Genomic DNA, 23,502 nt, shown 5'->3' with positions numbered 1-23,502 from the left:
TCTGGAAATAGATGCGGGTATTTCTTCTTCATCTGATCTTCATGATCCCAGGTGAACTCGGGTCCTCTACGAGCATTCTAAAAAACCTTAACAATCAGTATCTTGTTTTGTTTAAGTCTCTTAACCTCACGATCCATTATTTCGACGGTTTCTTCAATGAATTGAAGTTTTTCATTGATTTGGATTTCGTCGTGAGATCTTCTTTAGCAAAACATTTCTTCAAATTCGAGACGTGGAAAGTGTTATGTACATTCGCAAGTTGTTGAGGTAACTCAAGTCGGTAAGCTACTGGTCCGACACGATCAATAATCTTGAATGGTCCAATATACCTTGGATTTAATTTCCCCTATTTACCAAATCGAACAACACCTTTCCAAGGTGCAACCTTAAGCATGACCATTTCTCCAATTTCAAATTCTATGTCTTTTCTTTTAATGTCGGCGTAGCTCTTTTGTCGACTTTGGGCGGTTTTCAACCGTTGTTGAATTTGGATGATCTTCTCGGTAGTTTCTTGTATTATCTCCGGACCCGTAATCTGTGTATCCCCCACTTCACTCCAACAAATCGGAGACCTGCACTTTCTACCATAAAGTGCTTCAAATGGTGTCATCTCAATGCTTGAATGATAGCTGTTGTTGTAGGAAAATTCTGCTAACGGTAGATGTCGATCCTAACTGTTTCCGAAATCAATAACACATGCTCGTAGCATGTCTTCAAGCGTTTGTATCATCCTTTCGCTCTGCCCATCAGTTTGTGGATGATTGGCAGTACTCATGTCTAGACGAGTTCCTAATGCTTGCTGTAATGTCTGCCAGAATCTTGAAATAAATCTGCCATCCCTATCAGAGATAATAGAGATTGGTATTCCATGTCTGGAGACGACTTCCTTCAAATACAGTCGTGCAAACTTCTCCATCTTGTCATCTTCTCTTATTGCCAGAAAGTGTGCTGACTTGGTGAGACGATCAACTATTACCCAAATAGTATCATAACCACTTGCAGTCCTTGGCAATTTAGTAATGAAATCTATGGTAATGTTTTCCCATTTCCATTTCGGGATTTCAGGTTGTTGTAGTAGACCTGATAGTTTCTGATGTTCAGCTTTGACCTTAGAACACGTCAAACATTCTCCTACATATTTAGCAATATCGGCATTCATACCTGGCCACCAAAAATGTTTCTTAAGATCCTTGTACATCTTCCCCGTTCCATGACATATTGAGTATCTGGTTTTATGAGCTTCTCTAAGTACCATTTCTCTCATATCTCCAAATTTTGGTACCCAAATTCTTTCAGCCCTATACCGGGTTCCGTCTTCCCGAATATTAAGATGCTTCTCCGATCCTTTGGGTATTTCATCCTTTAAATTTTCCGCTTTTAAAACTCCTTGTTGCGCCTCCTTTATTTGAGTAGTAAGGTTAGTGTGAATCATTATATTCATAGATTTTTCTCGAATGGGTTCTCTGTCCTTTCTGCTCAAGGCATCGGCTACCACATTTGCCTTCCTCGGGTGGTAACGAATCTCAAAGTCGTAATCATTCAACAATTTAATCCACCTACGCTGCCTCATATTCAGTTATTTCTGATTAAATATGTGTTGAAGACTTTTGTGGTCGGTATATATAATACTTTTGACCCCATATAAGTAGTGCCTCCAAGTCTTTAATGCAAAAACAACCGCGCCTAATTCCAAATCATGCGTCGTATAATTTTGCTCGTGAATCTTCAATTGTCTAGACGCATAAGCAATTACCTTCGTCCGTTGCATTAATACACAACCGAAACCTTGCTTTGATGCGTCACAATAAATCACAAAATCATCATTCCCTTCAGGCAATGACAATATAGGTGCCGTAGTTAGCTTTTTCTTTAATAATTGAAACGGCTTCTCTTGTTCACCCTTCCATTCAAATTTCTTCCCTTTATGCGTTAATGCAGTCAAGGGTTTTGCTATTTTGGAGAAATCTTGGATGAATCTTTTGTAGTAACCAGCCAATCCTAAAAATTGACGTATATGCTTCGGAGTTTTTGGGGTTTCCCACTTTTCAACGGTTTCGATCTTTGCCGGGTCCACCTGGATACCTTCTTTGTTCACTATGTGACCGAGGAATTGAACTTCTTCCAACCAAAATGCACACTTTGAAAACTTAGCGTACAGTTTTTCTTTCCTCAATACTTCTAGCACTTTTCTCAAATGTTCTTCATGCTCTTGATCATTCTTTGAGTAAATAAGTATGTCATCGATGAAAATAATGACAAACTTGTCAAGATATGGCCCACACACTCGGTTCATAAGGTCCATGAACACAGCTGGTGCGTTAGTCAATCCAAACGGCATAATCATAAACTCGTAATGACCATAACGCGTCCGAAAAGCAGTTTTTGGAATATCATCCTCCTTTACTCGCATTTGATGATATCCAGAACGTAAATCGATCTTCGAATAAACCGACGAGCCTTGTAGTTGATCAAATAAGTCGTCAATTCTCGGCAGTGGATAACGGTTTTTGATGGTAAGTTTGTTCAACTCTCTGTAGTCAATACACAACCTAAATGTACCATCCTTATTCTTGACAAACAAAATAGGAGCTCCCCATGGTGATGTGCTTGGTCGAATGAAACCACGTTCTAATAATTCATGCAGTTGGCTTTGCAGTTCTTTCATCTCGTTGGGTGCGAGTCTATAAGGAGCACGAGCTATTGGTGCAGCTCCTAGTACAAGATCTATTTGAAATTCAACAGATCGATGTGGAGGTAGTCCCGGTAATTCTTTCTGAAATACATCGGGAAATTCTTTTGCGACGGGAACATCATTGATGCTCTTTTCTTCAGTTTGTACTTTCTCGACGTGTGCTAGAACAGCATAGCAACCTTTTCTTATTAGTTTTTGTGCCTTCAAATTACTAATAAGATGTAGCTTCGTGTTGCCCTTTTCTCCGTACACCATTAAGGGTTCTCCTTCTTCTCATACAATGCGAATTGCATTTTTATAACATACGATCTCTGCTTTCACCTTCTTCAGCCAGTCCATGCCAACTATTACATCAAAACTCCCTAACTCTACGAGTATCAAATCAATCTTAAATATTTCGCTACCCAGTTTAATTTCTCGATTCCGACATATATAATCTGCTGAAATTAATTTACCGTTTGCTAATTCGAGTAAAAATTTACTATCCAACGGCGTCAATGGACAACTTAATTTAGCACAAAAATCTCTACTCATATATCTTCTATCCGCACCCGAATCAAATAAAACGTAAGCAGATTTATTGTCAATAAGAAACGTACCCGTAACAAGCTCCGGGTCTTCCTGTGCCTCTGCCGCATTAATATTGAAAACTCTTCCACGGCCTTGTCCATTCGTGTTCTCCTGGTTCGGGCAATTTCTAATAATGTGGCCCGGTTTTCCACATTTATAACAAACTACATTGGCATAACTTGCTCTGACACTACTTGCTCCGCCATTACTCGTTCCGACACCATTTGTTCCTTTCGTTCTGTTAACCCCTGGTCTGTAGACCTCACACTTCACCGCGCTATGACCATTTCTTTTACACTTGTTGCAAAATTTGGTGCTGAACCCCGAGTGATACTTTTCACACCTTTGGCATAGCTGCTTCTGATTGTTGTTGTTGTTGCGGTTGTTATTGTTGTTGGGATGATTGTTGTAGTTGCTGTTATTGTTGTTGTTGTTGTTGTTGTTGGGCCGTTTGTTGTAGTTGCAATTGATGTTGCGATTTTTGGGATAGTTGTTGCGATTAATGTTATAATTGCTGTTGTTGTTGTATTGGTGATTCTTATCACCGTTTTCCTCTCACTTTCTTTTGACTTGCTTCACATTGGCCTCTTCAGTCGCCTGTTCTTTAATTCTTTCTTCAATCTGGTTCACTAGTTTGTGAGCCATTCTACATGCCTGTTGTATGGAGGCGGGCTCGTGTGAACTTATATCTTCTTGGATTCTTTCCGGTAATCCTTTCACAAACGCGTCGATCTTCTCTTTCTCATCATCAAATGCTCTCGGACACAATAGGCACAATTCTGTTAATCGTCTTTCGTACGTGGTAATATCAAATCCTTGGGTTCGTAACCCTCTAAGTTCTTCTTGAGCTTATTGACCTCGGTTCTGGGACGGTACTTCTCGTTCATCAAGTGCTTGAATGCTGACCACGGTAGTGCGTAAGCATCATCTTGTCCCACTTGCTCTAGATAGGTATTCCACCATGTTAACGTAGTACCTGTGAAGGTATGCGTAGCGTACTTTACTTTGTCCTCTTCAGTACACTTACTTATGGCAAACACCGATTCGACCTTCTCGGTCCACCGTTTCAATCCGATCGGTCCTTCGGTTCCATCAAATTCCAAAGGTTTGCAGGCAGTGAATTCTTTGTAGGTGCATCCTACACGATTTCTTGCGCCGTTAGCTGCATTGCTAGATTCGGAGTTATTGTTGGTATGTAGCGCAACCTGTACTGCGGCTATGTTTGAAGCAAGAAAGGCACGAAATTCCTCTTCGCTCATATTCAAGGTGTGTCGAGTAGTCGGTGCCATTTCCTTCAAAATAGTCAAATGAAACGAGTTAATCATATAGAATATCAAGAGTAGTCAATAGTATTTCGTAGCGTAATATGAACTTATTTATAAAAGCTCTTTCTTCATATTAGCGTTTTATACTCTTTAATTCGGATAGTACATACCCGTTAAGTTCATACTTAGTTGCTAACATACCATTTCAACTACTACAATTCTATATGAAAAACTAATCACAAAAAAAATATCATATTCAAACCTTTATACAATAACTTGCAAACTTACAATACCGCTTTTTTTACATATAGCATGAAATATAGCACATAAAACTTTGATACAAAGTAGTTGCGAAGATAATTCTAGTTAATAAATAAGGCGTTCAGCAAAGGCAATAAAGACACGTAATTCATACGTTCAGAAACAAGTCATGCATTCTGGTTTTACTAATACCACTTCCCTTCCTTGGTTTTGTGGAACATAACCGTTGTGACCGATAGTAAGACAATGTGTTGTAACATCGTCAAAAGGATGAAGGTTATGTAATGACCAACAGTCTCGTAATAACCTAAAAACCTCATTTCTTACCCCAATTACCGACTCCGTCACTTGTGGGAACGTTTTGTTTAATAGTTGTAACCCGATATTCTTGTTCTCACTTTGGTGAGAAGCGAACATTACTAACCCGTAAGCATAACATGCTTCTTTATGTTGCATGTTAGCCGCTTTTTCTAAATCACGAAGTCCTATATTCGGATATATTGAGTCAAAATAATTTCTTAACCCGTTGCGTAAAATAGCATTTGGGTTCTCCGAAATATATTCGTCAAAGTAAACACATCGTAACTTATGGATTTCCCAATGTGATATCCCCCATCTTTCGAACGAAAGCCTTTTATAAACCAATGTGCCGAGGAATTCTGACCGACTCTAGACAAGATTTCATCAATCATGTCTTCGGGTAGGTCTCTTAAAATATTGGGTTGTCTATCCATTTTGTGTTTTTATACTGTAAAATAGACAAGAGTTAGATTCATAAAAAAATACTTATTAATACAAGCAATTTTTACATATATCATAAAGCATAAGCACACTATATTACATATATTACACCACACGAATATAACTATCTTATTCCGACTCGCTCGTTTCTTCTTCTTCTTCGGTTTTGGTTCGTTTTGCCAAGTTTCTAGGGATATATGATGTTCCCCTAATACGAGTCGTCGTTTTCCACATTGGTTTAGAAAAACCTGGTGGTTTAGAGGTTCCCGGGTTATTGTCACTACTTAAGAAATACGGGCGTTGACGATACATATAAAGTTCATCGTGTTTGGAATCAAATTTCTCTATTTTTATGCCCTTTCCCTTATTGTTCTCTTTTGCCTTATTAAATTGTGTTGGGGTAATTTCTATAACATCATCGGAATCCTTGTCGGGATCCGATTCATCGGAGAATTGGTAATCCTCCCAATACTTTGCTTCCTTGGCGGAAGAACCATTGACCATAATTAACTTTGGTCGGTTGGTTGAGGATTTTCTTCTACTTAACCGTCTTATTATTTCCCCCACTGGTTCTATTTCTTCTTCCGGTTCCGATTCTTCTTCCGGTTCCGATTCTTCTTCCGGTTCCGACTCTTCTTCCGGTTCCTCTTCGGGAACTTGTGAATCAGTCCACGAATCATTCCAATTTACATTTGACTCTTCATTATTATTAGGTGAGTCAATGGGACTTGTTCTAGAGGTAGATATCTATCACATAATATAAAACACGTTAAGAGATTAATATATCACATAATATTCACATGTTAAAAATATATAGTTTTCAAAAAAATGTTAAGCAATCAATTTTAAAGAAAACACGGTCGAAGTCCAGACTCACTAATGCATCCTAACAAACTCGATAAGACACACTAATGCAAATTTTTTGGTTCTCTAAGACCAACGCTCTTATACTAACTGAAATGTCCCGTTCATATTGATTATAAACGTTCCATATTAATTGATTTCGTTGCGAGGTTTTGACCTCTATATGAGACGTTTTTCAAAGACTGCATTCATTTTTAAAACAACCATAACCTTTATTTTATCAATAAAGGTTTCAAAAGCATTACGTACATTATCAAATAATGATAATCTAAAATATACTGTTTACACACGACCATTACATAATGGTTTACAATAGAAATATATTACATCGACATATGTTTCTTGAATGCAGTTTTTACATAATATCATACAAACATGGACTCCAAATCTTGTCCTTATTTTAGTATGCAACAGCGGAAGCTCTTAATATTCACCTGAGAATAAACATGCTTTAAACGTCAACAAAAATGTTGGTGAGTTATAGGTTTAACCTATATATATCAAATCGTAACAATAGACCACAAGATTTCATATTTCAATATACATCCCATACATAGAGATAAAAATCATTCATATGGTGAACACCTGGTAACCGACATTAACAAGATGCATATATAAGAATATCTCCATCATTCCGGGACACCCTTCGGATATGATATAAATTTCGAAGTACTAAAGCATCCGGTACTTTGGATGGGGTTTGTTAGGCCCAATAGATCTATCATTAGGATTCGCGTCAATTAGGGTGTCTGTTCCCTAATTCTTAGATTACAAGACTTAATAAAAAGGGGCATATTCGATTTCGATAATTCAACCATAGAATGTAGTTTCATGTACTTGTGTCTATTTTGTAAATCATTTATAAAACCTGCATGTATTCTCATCCCAAAAATATTAGATTTTAAAAGTGGGACTATAACTCACTTTCACAGATTTCTACTTCGTCGGGAAGTAAGACTTGGCCACTGGTCGATTCACGAACCTATAACAAATATGTACATATATATCAAAGTATATTCAAAGTATATTTACAACACTTTTAATACATTTTGATGTTTTAAGTTTATTAAGTCAGCTGTCCTCGTTAGTAACCTACAACTAGTTGTCCAACGTTAGATGTACAGAAAAAAATTGATATATATATTATCTTAAATCAATCCATGACCCAGTGTATACACGTCTCAGGCTAGATCACAACTCAAAGTATATATATATTTGGAATCAACCTCAACCCTATATAGCTAACTCCCACATTACTGCATATAAAGTGTCTATGGTTGTTCCAAATAATATATACACATGGGCCGATATGATATGTCAAAACATTTGCATACGTGTCTATGGTATCCCAAGATTACATAATATATTAGAATACATGTATAATACAATATAAGTTAGCTAGGATATGATTAATATAGATTTGTTACCAATTTTCACGTTGCTACAACAAGAAAAATTATCCAATCTTGTTTTACCCATAACTTCTTCATTTTAAATCCGTTTTGAGTTGATCAAATTGCTATGGTTTCATATTAAATTCTATTTTATGAATATAAACAGAAAAAGTATAGGTTTATAGTCATAAATATAAGTTACAAGTCATTTTTGTAAAGGTAGTCATTTCAGTCGAAAGAACGACGTCTAGATGACCATTTTAGAAAACATACTTCCACTTTGAGTTTAACCATGATTTTTGAATATAGTTTAATGTTCATAATAAAAATCATTTTCCCAGAAGAACAACTTTTAAATCAAAGTTTATCATAGTTTTTAATTAACTAACCCAAAACAGCCCGCGGTGTTACTACGACGGCGTATGTCCGGTTTTACAGTGTTCTTCGTGTTTCCAGGTTTTAAATCATTAAGTTAGCATATCATATAGATATAGAACATGTTTTTAGTTGATTTTAAAAGTCAAGTTAGAAGGATTAACTTTTGTTTGCGAACAAGTTTAGAATTAACTAAACTATGTTCTAGTGATTACAAGCTTAAACCTTCGAATAAGATAGCTTTATATGTATGAATCGAATGATGTTATGAACATCATTACTACCTCAAGTTTTTTGGATAAAGCTACTGGAAATGAGAAAAATGGATCTAGCTTCAAAGGATCCTTGGATGGCTTGAAAGTTCTTGAAGCAGAATCATGACACGAAAACAAGTTCAAGTAAGATTTCCACTCGAAATAAGATTGTTATAGTTATAGAAATTGAATCAAAGTTTGAATATGAGTATTACCTTGTATTAGAAAGATATATTATTGTAAATAATAAAGATTTCTTGAGGTTGGATGATCACTCTACAAGATTGGAAGTAAGCTAGCAAACTTGTAAGTATTCTTGATTTTACGAAACTAGAACTTGTAGAATTTATGAAGAACACTTAGAACTTGAAGATAGAACTTGAGAGAGATTAATTAGATGAAGAAACTTGAAGAATGAAAGTGTTTATAGGTGTTTTTGGTCGTTGGTATATGGATTAGATATAAAGGATGTGTAATTTTGTTTACATGTAAATAAGTCATGAATGATTACTCATATTTTTGTAATTTTATGAGATATTTCATGCTAGTTGCCAAATGATAATTCCCACATGTGTTAGGTGACTCACATGGGCTGCTAAGAGCTGATCATTGGAGTGTATATACCAATAGTACATACGTCTAAAAGCTGTGTATTGTACGAGTACGAATATGGGTGCATACGAGTAGAATTGTTGATGAAACTGAACGAGGATGTAATTGTAAGCATTTTTGTTAAGTAGAAGTATTTTGATAAGTGTCTTGAAGTCTTTCAAAAGTGTATGAATACATATTAAAACACTACATGTATATACATTTTAACTGAGTCGTTAAGTCATCGTTAGTCGTTACATGTAAGTGTTGTTTTGAAACCTTTAGGTTAACGATCTTGTTAAATGTTGTTAACCCATTGTTTATTAAATCAAATGAGATGTTAAATTATTACATTATCATGATATCATGATGTATTAATATATCTTAATATGATATATATACATTAAATTTCGTTACAACGATAATCGTTACATATATGTCTCGTTTCAAAATCATTAAGTTAGTAGTCTTGTTTTTACATATGTAGTTCATTGTTAATATACTTAATGATATGTTTACTTATCATAATATCATGTTAACTATATATATATATATATATATATATATATATATATATATATATATATATATATATATATATATATATATATATATATATATATATATATCCATATATATCCATATATATCCATATATATGTCATCATATAGTTTTTACAAGTTTTAACGTTCGTGAATTGCCGGTCAACTTGGGTGATCAATTGTCTATATGAAACCTATTTCAATTAATCAAGTCTTAACAAGTTTGATTGCTTTACATGTTGGAAACATTTAATCATGTAAATATCAATTTCATTTAATATATAAGAACATGGAAAAGTTCGGGTCACTACACAATCATCAACGGATATATTGTATCAACGAGTTATAAAGTATTAACTCATTTCCTCTGAAGAATTTATATGTATATTATATATATATATATATATATATATATATATATATATATATATATATATATATATATATATATATATATATATATATATATATATATATATATATATATATATATATGAGTTTTAAAACCGCAATAGTGAATCTTTTCGTACTAAGCTATTACGTGTGAATTTTAACTGGTAGGTACTACTTGATTAATTCATATCACTAATATGCTATGATGTACATCCTTCGTTAATGACTTAAAAATCGTTAACCATAATCTCTGTTTCAACTCAATAAGTTCCATTCCATAATAAACCAAGTGTATTATTAAAATACATGTTTAATTGTAAACTTTCATTTTCAATGTACTCGAAACTTTCTAAAAAACATCATTCGTACCTTGCGAAATTCACAAGAATTCCACGAGCACCAACATCCTTCACCGAGGAATATCAATATCAATAAATAATGAAGTATTGATTATATTAGTGAAATACTCCGCAAAGATTATGAAATCTTTAATGTTTTAGAGATTATTCATTTCTAATCCAGCCGAAAATCAAATGAGCTTAATATGATATTAACTCATTAAATCTGTATTATATCTGAAGAAAATATACATACATATATTTTCATAAAGACTGTAATAAATTTCTCTGGTACAAAATATTACTTGTAAAACTTTTAACGGGTAGGTAATACCCGAGAGATATATAAATTCACAATTAATATGTTACATTCTTCTATTCTGATTCAGCAAATCAACTTCGACTTTTCATCCGAATAAGCCTTACTATAACTGTGATATATACGTTTCCTCTTTTCGTCATCGTTACCTGGGAACCGTTTATATTCCACCACATTAGCAGTAAACTTACCAGCAACATCATTGATCTTTAACTTTCCGAAAAATCATTATATTTATTGAAACCCTATCATGTACTCATCTGCATCTTGTAACGGTAGTTGTCATACCAAAAAGCTTCAATCATTATTCTCGAATTTCCCAGCAATTCTACGCCAACAGTTATATATGTACATATAACGTCTATCTCCTAGACTTACACACCTCGAATGTGAAGTTTCTGAAAAACACCCTAAACTGCGAACTAGTTCTCCGAATTTTGGAAAAATGCTGATGAAGCAGCAAAAACTGTAAACGACCTTAATAGTCAAAAGTTTGATGATAAAAAAATATGTGTTGGTAAAGCTCAGAAAAATAGAAGGTTTGGAACTGGAAAACGGATTGAGCAAACCATGAAGGAGGCTGTGGACAAATCACAAAGACTAAACCTGCCTTTAAAGAATCCAAATGATTCAGTATCTGCTGAAGTCATTAACGAATACCTTGCGCCTGAATCTAGACCTTTACGGACAAATCTTCTTTATCATATTTCGATATTAGAAATTCTAAGATATCATCGTATCTTTCATTATACATATCCTCGATATTTCTGAAGATATTTTCATAACTATCCTTATCTGAAATAATTTATCTCCTCGCGTTATCTGTATTACATCATAAAAGAAACTTTTTAGTTTCTATATTCTGTAAACCTTCGAGTTTAAATTATGAATGTTTTTGAAGAAGTGTTGGGAATTTAAGCATGAGTTAGTATAATATAATGACATTTGATCAACGTGATTATATTACAGTAAGTCATGCTGAGTTTCTAATGGAACGTGATGATTCACAGACCATAACGTCATCATGTGCCATGTTACACGACTCTTATATTCTATCTAATCTTCGAACATATCAAGAACATATCTTCTTGATAGTTCTATCTTTTCCCGTGACTTCTGGTAATTTAACAAATCAAGATCGTGCTATTACAATTTATCTCTCAGAACATTAGTTATGTTCATTCCAAATTTCATACCTACGAATTCTGGACCATTACTTGCTGTGCTTAATGGCAAGAAGAGAAAACAAAAGCATGAGGCTCCGAAATAGAAATGGGAGTGTAAATAGCAGTAAATAGGAGAGAGCATTAACTGAGGATGTCAATGATTATAGAAAGGCAGAAGCAGAGACTCCGAAATATAAGGGAAGATATAAAGCCCAACAACAACCCAGAAATTACAAACCGTGTATATCGATGCATGTAGCAATATAAAGACACGGGAGAACTAAAAACATTATAAACCCAAGAGCATAATAGAAGTAAACAGATTCCTCCAGTGGTAGATGAAAAAGAAGAATGACATATGTGATAGTCAAGAATATATCAAGAATCAGAACTGGATGGAGCATGTTGACGAATGTTTTAGAAGTATGAATTAAGGAAGAAAGTATAAAAGGTGGGAGTTGTGGAAATAAGGAAACAAATGGGGTGGATTTATAGTGAAATATCAGACAGAGCAATCGAGACAGATTATCGCATTTAACCAAAGAGGATTCTAATTTCCTTAATTACCGAAGAATCAAATCTTATTAGGAAGATTTCCTCTAAATCCCTTGAATTCCGGAAATCAAACGTGACTACGTCAAAAGTTAATACGAATCTTTAATTTCCTCATTTCATATATTTTTTTATTTTTTTGATAGCTTCACTCGTACTCTTCGAGTAATCAAATTATGTTATCCATATTACTCTATGGTAATAACACTCTATCTATCAACTCCTATTCGTCATGAAAATATTTTTATTGTTAACCATGACGATCTCTATGAAATTTCAGGACGAAATTTCTTTAACGGGTGGGTACTGTCATGACCCGGAAATTTCGATCAAATTTAAACTCTGATAACTCCGACAAGATAAGCAAATTGATATGTTGCATTAAAATGTTTTCATACATTTAATTAACCTTTAGACTTTACCTTGCGATTCACGAACAACCTATAATTTAAAACTAGAAACCGTCATGATTTATATATGATTTTACTTTCTTAAACGAAGACGTTTTATGATATAATAATTTCTATTATTATAACCTCTTAATAAAATGATTTTGAGTATAATTAGTTCTAGAAAACTAAATTTTATAATATTTATATACGAAATGATAAAAATTTACTATTGAATGATGCAATTTCAAATTAAAAATTTTACGTATATAATCGTTTTATTTTTATGATATAAATTTTTTAAATTATAAGAAAAATGAAATTAAATCAAAGATGTACAAGTTGTAAAGCACAACATACAACAACGTAACTTAAATAGTTGAATCGAAATTAATTCATTTACTATTCATATGAATAGTAAATAAAATGAAATTAATTAATTTACTATTTACATGAAAGCGACATGATAGAAATTATTAATTATAAGTTACATAATATACCCCTAAACTATTTGAGAAATACGAATTTTTAATAATTTACGATTCAAATTTATTCAAAATTATTATTATATTATTATATTTTATTTCAATATTATTATATTTATTATATTATTATATTTAAATTAATATTATATTATATATCTTTGTTCAGTCAAAAACTAGAAAAACACATATTACGCGTACAAACTTTATATAAACGAACCTTTTTACAACTAATTTTATAGAGTTTAAGATCAAAACAGATATATATATATATATATATATATATATATATATATATATATATATATATATATAAAGTGGAATTTTTACTCATACTTATACTTGTCATTTATTAGCAACAGAGTACGAGATGCCGGTCCATGAAAACTGTCGGCAAAAATTATTGAATTCTAATTCACACGTTTTCAATTTTTAATTTTTAATATTATATTGAATTATTGATTATTATTATATTATTACTTTATTACATTATTATATTATATTTATATTATTATATTATTATTTTATATATATAAATATGAATGAGGAGCTGGTGTTCGCAGAAACATATAACAAAAACACATATTAATATACTCCCTAATATATTTTATTATCAATATACTCTGCATAAATTTTGTAGTTTATTTCTTAAATTGATATCATGATGCTATAAATAAGTGATACGCGGGTGATTTTATAACGAGTTTTCAAACGGATTAAAGCTAAGGAAATTGTGGGTATTAGCTAAGGAGGTTATGAGTAATGTTCGGGGGTATTGTTCGTGAATCAAAGACCAACCTTGCATTTATCATATCCGTTGCGTCTGCATATTTTTCCTGCAATATTGAACCACAATATTGATATGTGAGCATTCATATCTTATCTTTTATATATTAATAGTGTATCCATGTCTAGTGCTCGAGTATATATGTTTATGCATGCTTGTATGCTTTAATTTTTTTTCGTTAGATAGTTTATGATGAATCACGAATTTGATACATATGCTACTGATATAAAGTATATGATATGCATGTCGTTGGAAAGCTATCGAAAAATTAATAACTTTTCATTTAGAAATCACGTGATTTCGATGAACGGATTAAAAGATATGGTCAACTGAATTATGTTTGACGTTAATTGAAATTGTGTTTGAAACTGTAAATTAATATTTAAACAACTTGTCTATGAGATTGGTAAATTGGATTTTTAAATATTAGTAAGCGAGTAAATGAATTTCTGTATAAGGCACGTCTCGTTTTGGTAAACAATTGTCAAAGTTGATCGTCTTATCATGTTTTAAAGCTTTATAAACACTATAATCTGATTTTACTAGTATTAGAAAACTATGTGAAATAATAAAATATTTTCGATTGCCATGATAATTCAAATATAATATAGCTCATGAAATAAATAATATTTTGAGTTTGATAAACTATAAATTCGTTCAATTATCAAGACTAATACAATGTTAATATAATAAACATGTATAGATTTAAAGATCATATTGGGTCAGGTTGACTTCTAAGATGACTTTTGTTAACTTTTGCATGTTGGTCTCGAGCATTAGGATTATGATACACTATGACCTGACCTAGCTTGTTAGACATTTATTGACCAACATATGTTCTCTAGGTTGAGATCTATGGTTACTTTGCATTCCAAGTTTCGGTCACATTTCGGTGAATGAATTTATGTGCTGCTAAGGTGAGTTTATAGATTACTTTTTAATTGCTTTTGCAATCTATATTTTTGGGCTGAGAATACATGCACTTTATTTCAAATGCAATGGACACAAGTACATACTAAATTCTACACTGAGTTTGAACCGAAAATTCCTTAACTTTGGTAACTAGTAACTGTCGGTTATAAGAACTGGTGGGCGCGAGTAGTTGTATATGGATCTATAGGGCTTGACATCCCCGTCTGTTTCAGGTATAGAAAGCCTAGCCTGAACTATAAAACAGATGTATACTATTTGAGTTTAATACACGTTGGATTGCGTGTATTGTACATGTTGGTTGCATGTATGTTAAAACAAGGGTACTTATTATAACGTTAAAGTTTAGTTACCAGGGTGCTCAATTTCGTATAATATTTTGATAAACATTTCTGGATGAAACAACCGAAATCTTGTGATCCACCTTGATATACAGATTATGCGCAAGAATAAAACTATAAACTCACCAACCTTTGTGTTGACACTTTTAAGCATGTTTATTCTCAGGTTCCTAGAAGTCTTCTGCTGTTTGCTTATATGTGATACAAGCTATGTGCATGGAGTCATACATGTTTTATTCGAGAAAACGTTGCATTCACAAAATCATCACCATGTATCTTATTTTGACTGCATTATCAGCGGATGTAGTATTGTAAACTGTTAATTACGGTGATTGTCTATATAAAGAAATCATCAAACGTCAAAAACCTTAGAATTTGATATTCAATTATGGTGTGCCTTTTCAAAAGAATGTAATGTTTACAAAACGTATCATGTAGAGGTCAGTACCTCACTGTGAAATCGATGAATGATGTATTCGTCCAAAGAGATTTGGACGGGTCATCACACGCAAACATAGTGTGGGACGCGCACTATGTTGCATTCAGGATGTCACAGCCACCGGTCGTACATTTTGTATCAAAGCAAAAGAATCAAACATGGTAAATCATCCCATTATCTCTTTATTGTAATGAGATAGGTTTATATACCAAGTCCCATATACAAGAAGATATTGAATTTTTTTGGTTGAAAAAAAATATGTTTTATTCTTTTCTCTTAAATGTATAATGTAGAGAATATTGTCAATAATCTCTCCCCCTATTATTATTATTATTATTTTTTTTTTTTTTTTTTTGAAAAGCCAAACTTATATTAATCTCTCCCCCTATTTGATAATAACAAAATAATTACTCCAGCCGTCTCAATTTTATAGTTTTCGTTTGAAAATTATATGAATATGAATGCTTTAAACGTGTTTTCATCTATATAAATTTCATTAAATAATAGATACTCTAACAAAATATTTTATTGCATGTTGAAAACCGTAACTGCCTACGTTTAAAAAACATATATAAATATTCTACATGATTTTAGTGAAATACATATTATTTAAATAATATATGTGAACACATTATCATATTATCAATTAATTAATTAATGTCACCCTTTTGCTTATTACTCCGTAACTCACATGAATATCGTGATTTCTTTTTATCTTTGCTCATAGGAGCTCATGAAAAAAAAAGTATCACATTTTTGGGCACATAAAAATACTTTTGATAATACAATATTTTATATTATATTACCAAGATCGCACTTCTCCCAATTTGAATACATATATTGTACTTATTCGTCATAAAGTAACAAAACATCATCTTTTCCTATCTATCTAAAAAAATAAATTCAAACCATTCAGACTTGACTGAGTGGCCACCGAGTTACCCAATGAAGCACATCACCCGGGTTCAATTCTTGGCTATGCCAAATTGTTTAAAAAGGGAGTGTGACTAGAGGGTTCGCATAATGCGCAATTCACCCGGTACCAGGTCTCGCGCTTGGGGGCTTGATTATCCGAAGTTTTATCTTCTATGGGGAGCCAATGTGCTCGTTCATAGGAGGGTTTCCTCGCTTAAAAAAAAAAAAAAAAATCATATAATCTGTTATAAATAAATAATAAATATAGTTTCACTTACAACTCACTATAAAAAAAAAAAAAAAAAAAAAAAAAATTGTTAACATACAAGTTTTGTAGGGTATAATTTAATGAAAAATATCCCCGAATTGGGCATATTTATATTTAATTTAAATTTTTAATGAAAATGAAAAGTAACGGAAACAACAAGGCAAGAATTGAACGTTACCTTATTCACCGCTCTTTCAATTTCTCTCTCCAAATTCATCACACACATTCTGCAACTCTCAATCTTTAACAAACCCTGACCCGACCCGATTGGGTCCAAACCGACCCCATTTCCACAATTATATCATTCAACTTCATCATTTTCAATAACAACAACGAAGCCGATCACGACTTCTAGATATAGAAACCTCTAAGCTCACACACACACACACACACACAATATTATATATGTTCTCTAATTGCAGCAACTTGTGTTGATCTACTTCAATTAACAAAGCGGTGGTAATTACTTATTTTTATCTGTTCTCCTGTTCATCAGTTTCACTCTTTGTTTTTATTAAGTTGAAGTTTAATTGATTTGATATTTATACAGTATTGGATTGGATTGGATTGAATTTGATTGATACAGAAAATGGGGCTGATATCTGGAATTTTGATGGGGATTATATTTGGGATTGGGATTATGGCTGGCTGGCGTCATATGATGAGGTATCGAAGTAGCAAACGAATCGCTAAGGTAATTTATTAATTGTTAGGTTTTTGATCACTTTTGATTGTTAGGGGGGGGGGGTTTACTTATTGATGCTAGTTTGCCTCCACTGCAATTGTATGAATTTTGTGATTAGGATTAGATGTCGTTCTGATCATGATTTGTTAGCATTGCTAATATTGAGTTAGTGGCCGACTTAATTTGAGTTTCGGTTTAGGTTTATACTGATATTAATTTAGTCACGGATTTTATCTTTTCAAGTTATAAAGTTACTGGATGAAATAATGTTGCATGTAAGTTGATGTTTAGCCACCAAAGGGCTTCTGGCCTAGCGGTATCTAGGGAGCTCATTAACCTTGAGAGTTCGAGTCCCGTCATGGACAAAAAGTGTGTGTGTGTGTGTGTTTGCTGTTCCAAAAAAAAGTTAATGTTTGACCTCAAAAGTCAAACTGCATTTGTTATTTGGGAGTGGATTTAGAAATGTAGAATATATAGTTTGCAGTGAAATTGTGGGTGTGTGGCAGTTCACTGATGCTGGAGTTCTGTTTCTCTTGATCTATTTATCGTTTTTGATTTGTAAATCCGGTATACTTGTTAACTAATTTGAAGTGGTGTTTGACGTATGACTGTGCAGATTGAATGATACTAGTATACTAGTACTTGAAATTTCACTAAATGAAGTTGCGCTGAAAATAAAGTTGTAAATGATCATTATTAATTTGTGCAGATTGAATGATACTAGTATACTAGTACTTGAAATTTCACTAAATGAAGTCTTCGCTTTTGAGATGAAATTATAATCATAACCTTGAGGTTTTGTTATTTTTTTCTCAGGCAGTTGACATAAAACTTCTTGGCTGTCTCAGCAGAGATGATCTGAAGAAAATTTGTGGTGACAATTTTCCTGAATGGATATCTTTTCCTGTGTATGAACAGGTTAGCCTTTTTTGGCCAACTCGTAATTTTGGTTGGTTTCATTGTTCATATGTGACACGTACATAACCTTTTGTGAAATTCCAATTGTATTTTAATCCGTCACAAGACCATATAAGTTTTGTGTGTGATTTTGTCTCATCTTCGTATTTGTATTTTTATTTTGCAGGTGAAATGGCTGAATAAGCAATTAAGCAAACTCTGGCCATATGTTGCAGAAGTAAGTTCTTTACCCTGAGTATATATTGAAGAAATTATAAATTGAAGCTCTTATGAGTCTTTGATCATTATCTATCTATCTTTCAAATTTTCCGTCTTTTACAAATTTCTTACTAAAACATTTTCGTACAGTTCACAGCATATTAAAGTTGTGTAATTTTTGTTATCTTATCACTTTATATAGCTTCAGAGAATGAGATTCCTCCCATTTACAGGATTATTTTTATATTTACAGTATACGTTTGTGCTACTTGATATTTTAAGAAAGTTAATTAGGAAATTCACCATATATCTGATTTCAAGTAGTTTGTTGATTAAAATGCTATCCACATTCAAATGGTTAGTTGTTTCTAGATTTATTTGCTGTTCCTGTACAGAGTAAGGCAAACTTGTCTAACAAATCAAGAATTTACTGTGTTTTATGAGTTGAAGAACTCTTCTTTTATCAAGAGTGGCAGATGGTATATGTGGAATAAGTATAGGATAAATATCTTTTTATATGTATTGGGTCCTTAGGTTTATTGCATTGCAGGACCAATCTAATTTAATTAAATGATACATTAGGCAGGTAATCTAATTAATTAAATGATATAATGTTAGGCAGCTACAATTATAATAAAGGAATCTGTGGAGCCACTATTGGAAGAGTATCGTCCTACAGGAATTACATCGTTGAAGTTCAATAAATTGTCTCTTGGAACTGTAGCACCAAAGATTGAAGGTATCATAGTAGCTGATCCTTTTATTATATATTATATTGTACATGCCGTTATAATTTCCTTGTTAATCGTAACTTTTTGCTACGCTATAGGGTTAACAGTTTAAAAGAAGAAATAACGCTTGCCTTCAAAGTTTTTTATGGGAATTTCACTTCATATACATTTCAAAAACTTGCAACCAAGCTAGTCATGTCATAGAAGTAGCAACATACCATTTTATCCTAAACAATATAAACTCATTAAATTTGAATGTGTAAAAAAAATAAGAAAATTAAATGGCTTTGATTGTGATGAAGGTAATCATACATTATAGATAATGCAAAATGTAGTTCTGAAGCTCATTTGTTTACTTATAATATACAGGTATCCGTGTTCAAAGCCTTAAGAAAGGTCAAATAACAATGGACATAGATTTACGTTGGGGTGGTGATCCGAATATCGTTTTAGGAGTTGAAGCTGCACTTGTTGCTAATTTACCTATTCAGGTGGATATTTTAACGATTCAGTTGATTACCATCTGTTAATGCTAATATAAGTTTGTGTCTGTTCTTTTACTTACTACAGCTTAAAGATCTACAAGTTTTCACAGTTATTCGTGTTATTTTCCAACTCACTGACGAAATTCCTTGCATATCTGCTGTTGTTGTTGCTTTACTCTCAGAGGTACAATACATACACGAATATATATCTGCTGATTATATTGTCATTTCAAAATGTGTGAAACATAATGCTTTTGTTGATGATGATGATGATGTTGTTATAGTATCTTTTATATATCAGCCAAAGCCAAGAATTGATTATACATTGAAGGCTGTTGGTGGAAGTTTAACAGCCATTCCTGGGCTTTCTGATATGATTGATGTAAGTTTGTTTATGACATGATTAAGGTTGGTCATTAACTAATTTTTTCTGAATCATTCAGGCATCATCATGCATGCTAACCTACTTGTTGATTTATTTAGGATACTGTAAATACAATAGTTACAGATATGCTTCAGTGGCCCCACAGGATTGTTGTTCCCATTGGCGGTGTAGGTGTGGATACAAGGTATTAATGCTTCCTTTTTCATATTATATACATAAAATATTTAAATAAATAAATAAATGGTTGTGGAAGATGCAAAATGTGATATGGTGTTTGTATATTATGTAGTGATTTGGAGCTTAAACCACAAGGGCAGGTGACGTTAACAATTGTGAAGGCGAATAATTTGAAAAATATGGAAATGATTGGAAAGTCTGATCCTTACGTGACTGCATATATTCGGCCACTTGAAAAGTTCAAAACAAAGGTTGTTGATAACAACCTGAATCCAGTTTGGAATCATGTAATTACATTAATTGCAGAAGACAAAGAGACACAATATGCTGTACTTGAGGTTAGGCTTCTATTCTGTTTATTGCCTCGTTACTTGTTTGGTTCTTCAGTGATTGATCCTGTCACGTTTGCAAAAACAAATTTTGTAGGAGATGTAATGATGTGACAATAATTTTCCCTGACCAAGTTGTGTTCATGAATTTCACACAATGCTTACTAACAAGGGTTGAGAAAAACTTATGAATAACATTGATCAACTTGCATGTTGTTGTTTCAAACATTGTTTAATCTTGATAAATGTTAAACAAATATAGTCGAAATGAGTTTTATTAATGCAAGAAAAACATCAAAATAATGTGATTTTGAGGTGTTGTCGTATAAAATTATATGTACAACAACTCCATATTCACTTTCTCCATATACACTAGTGTATTGATTAATACTCATTAAACATGCATTCTGAAACTAACAGAATGATAGATTTTTCACGTGCGTGTGTTTGTGTGTGTGCTGAAACTAACATAATCATAGACCCTTCATGTGCATGTGCGTGTGCGTGTGCTTGTTATGGTTCCAAATCCATACCATTCATTACCATAATATTGAGCATATGTGGTGTGCAATAAACAGGTGTTGGATCAAGATATAGGGCAGGACAAGCGTTTGGGCATAGTAAAGTTACCTCTGATTGACCTTGAGCCAGAAACCGAAAAAGAATTCGAATTGAGACTGCAACCTTCACTTGACATGCTCAAGATTAAAGATAAAAAAGATAGAGGAACCCTTACAATCAAGGTGCATAGTAGTTTTTTTGTAATATTAATTATCCTATTCCTATTATCTTTCAAATGAATAGCTAAAAGGAAAATATCTTTATTTATTGTCTAACACCTTTTTTTAAATCACACAATCAAATGTGTTGTTATCCCTCAAAATAGTGTGATAAAAGTCTTGGTGGATCAATTAGTTAGTCAAGTGGGTAGAAAGTACCTATTGGGAACATTCTTGACCCAAATCAAAATTTTTGACTTTTTTTAAATATGAAGTGAAAAGTTATTGAATGTGTAGGTGAAGTATCATCATTTTACAAAAGAAGAGCAAGATGCTGCTATTGAACAAGAGAAGAAGATATTAGAAGAGAAAAAGAGACTTAAAGCAGAAGGTCTTATAGGAAGCACCATGGATGCCATTGATGGAGCAGCAGGATTAGTCGGGTCTGGTGTTGGGCTCGTGGGCACTGGTATTGGTACAGGAGTTGGGCTTGTTGGAACTGGAGTTGGTGCTGGTGTTGGGCTCGTTGGTAGTGGGTTTGGAGCTGTTGGTAGTGGGCTAAGCAAGGCTGGAAAGTTCATGGGCCGGACCATCACTGGAACCGGTGGGTCCAAAAAGAGCGGTGCATTAACTCCAGTGAATACCGTTGAAGAAAATGGTGGCGCAAAACTACGCTAAACATTGTTAGCTTTTTCTGTTCATTAACTGTGCATTATTTCTTTCGTGGGTTAAATACTTTCGTTATTCTTGGTTTTCTTTATTTAGGATGCGTAACTAGATCGATTGTAAATCATTGATGCTTCGGTATACTATCTCGATATATGTGGATATTGAGATTGAGATTATGCTTTTGAATTCGTGAATGTTGATATTGAGATACTGCGTTTCATTCGCCTGTTCATATCTGCATTGCCCAGATACAATCCATTTCCGAATCTCAAATCGATAGACAAAAAAGGGCATGCATTTGGATTAAACGAAGATCACTGTTGATTTTCCAGATTACTTTGATCGTCATTCAGATTTTTTCGATCGCACAATATAATCACTTTATATCATATGTAGAAGACTAAAATATCTCTAGAATAAAATAAAATAAATGCATATAACAAATAATGTAAAGGTGCACAAACCATGAAATGACATACCTCTAGGCTCTAATTGTCATTGAGCCTGGATTTAATTTGATGATGATGTTTGTGTTTTTGGTAGTTGTGAAAATGTAAGGGACTAAATCCTTCTATATTCTGAATATACAACAAATTTACCTATTTACACACGTATTTTTAGCTAGTCAAAGTTGAAATAAATACTAAATCAAGATGAATGTTGTCCTCATTTAGTTATTTTTAACTACTCAATAATGATTTTTGAACGTGTGATGGTTAATAAGAAGTGGCATGGTTATAAGGTTGCAATATATCCCAAGTGTTATATGCTACAACAATAACAACAAAATCTAATACCACATAAGTGGTGTATGAGGGAGGTGAGATGTTATATCTCAAACTAATATGAAAATGGAGAGGATTCCCACACACCATTTTTGATTCATCTACACTTTTGTCTTATAAATTCACTGTTATACCCAGTGTTGCAAAAAACCCGTTTACTCACCGTTTAATCCCCGAATAATCATTTTTAAGAGCAGTCCGTTCCGATTTTTGAAAATCCGTTTAATTAATTGGTCAACGTCGATTGATGGGTCAAAATCAAATTTGGTGATTAAAGTCGGTCAAAGTCAAAATTGGTCAATATTTTAACATGATGTTGAACTAGAATTTTAAAATTTTGAACAAAATGAACACTTTTAGTCAATTATTTTAAACTTTATGTTTATATTTATGGTTTTATTCTATATTTTCACATATAATTTTTGAAATTTAATATTTTTATGTAAATAGTACAATCCGATTAATTCCCGAATTTCCAATTAATCCTTCCAAACTTCCGACCGATTAATCCCCGAATAGCGAATTTTGCAACCTTGGTTATACCCGTAAATTA

The 23,502-nt window shown here is 32.8% G+C and overlaps 1 protein-coding gene across 2 annotated transcripts; it reads left to right on the top strand.

Moving 5' to 3' along the window:
* The first annotated feature begins 17,075 nt into the window (after nucleotides 1–17,075).
* LOC139897185 (calcium-dependent lipid-binding protein-like) lies at nucleotides 17,076–22,337 on the top strand. 2 transcript variants are annotated; one of them, XM_071879860.1, is made up of 12 exons: nucleotides 17,076–17,327; nucleotides 17,455–17,562; nucleotides 18,370–18,471; nucleotides 18,638–18,688; nucleotides 19,288–19,408; nucleotides 19,770–19,891; nucleotides 19,971–20,069; nucleotides 20,187–20,267; nucleotides 20,369–20,454; nucleotides 20,560–20,785; nucleotides 21,355–21,519; nucleotides 21,793–22,337. In XM_071879860.1, the coding sequence occupies exons 2-12, from the start codon at nucleotides 17,458–17,460 to the stop codon at nucleotides 22,171–22,173; spliced, it is 1,539 nt and encodes a 512-aa protein (XP_071735961.1). In that variant the 5' UTR covers nucleotides 17,076–17,327; nucleotides 17,455–17,457; the 3' UTR covers nucleotides 22,174–22,337. The 2 variants fall into 2 exon arrangements, with proteins under 2 accessions (XP_071735961.1, XP_071735960.1); XM_071879859.1 differs by having other exon boundaries at nucleotides 17,419–17,562.
* Nucleotides 22,338–23,502: the final 1,165 nt, after the last annotated feature.

Source organism: Rutidosis leptorrhynchoides, chromosome 3 (genome assembly GCF_046630445.1).
Source record: "Rutidosis leptorrhynchoides isolate AG116_Rl617_1_P2 chromosome 3, CSIRO_AGI_Rlap_v1, whole genome shotgun sequence".
NCBI lineage: Eukaryota > Viridiplantae > Streptophyta > Magnoliopsida > Asterales > Asteraceae > Rutidosis > Rutidosis leptorrhynchoides.
This window is presented reverse-complemented; position numbering and strand designations above follow the sequence as displayed.

Bases quoted from the DNA above. Each gene is read 5' to 3' on its own strand.
- LOC139897185 (XM_071879860.1), top strand. From the start codon at position 17,458: ATGGGGCTGATATCTGGAATTTTGATGGGGATTATATTTGGGATTGGG. The intron at 18,689-19,287 runs GTAAGTTCTTTA...ATATAATGTTAG, and splicing joins TCTGGCCATATGTTGCAGAA to GCAGCTACAATTATAATAAA. The intron at 21,520-21,792 runs GTGCATAGTAGT...TTGAATGTGTAG, and splicing joins GAGGAACCCTTACAATCAAG to GTGAAGTATCATCATTTTAC.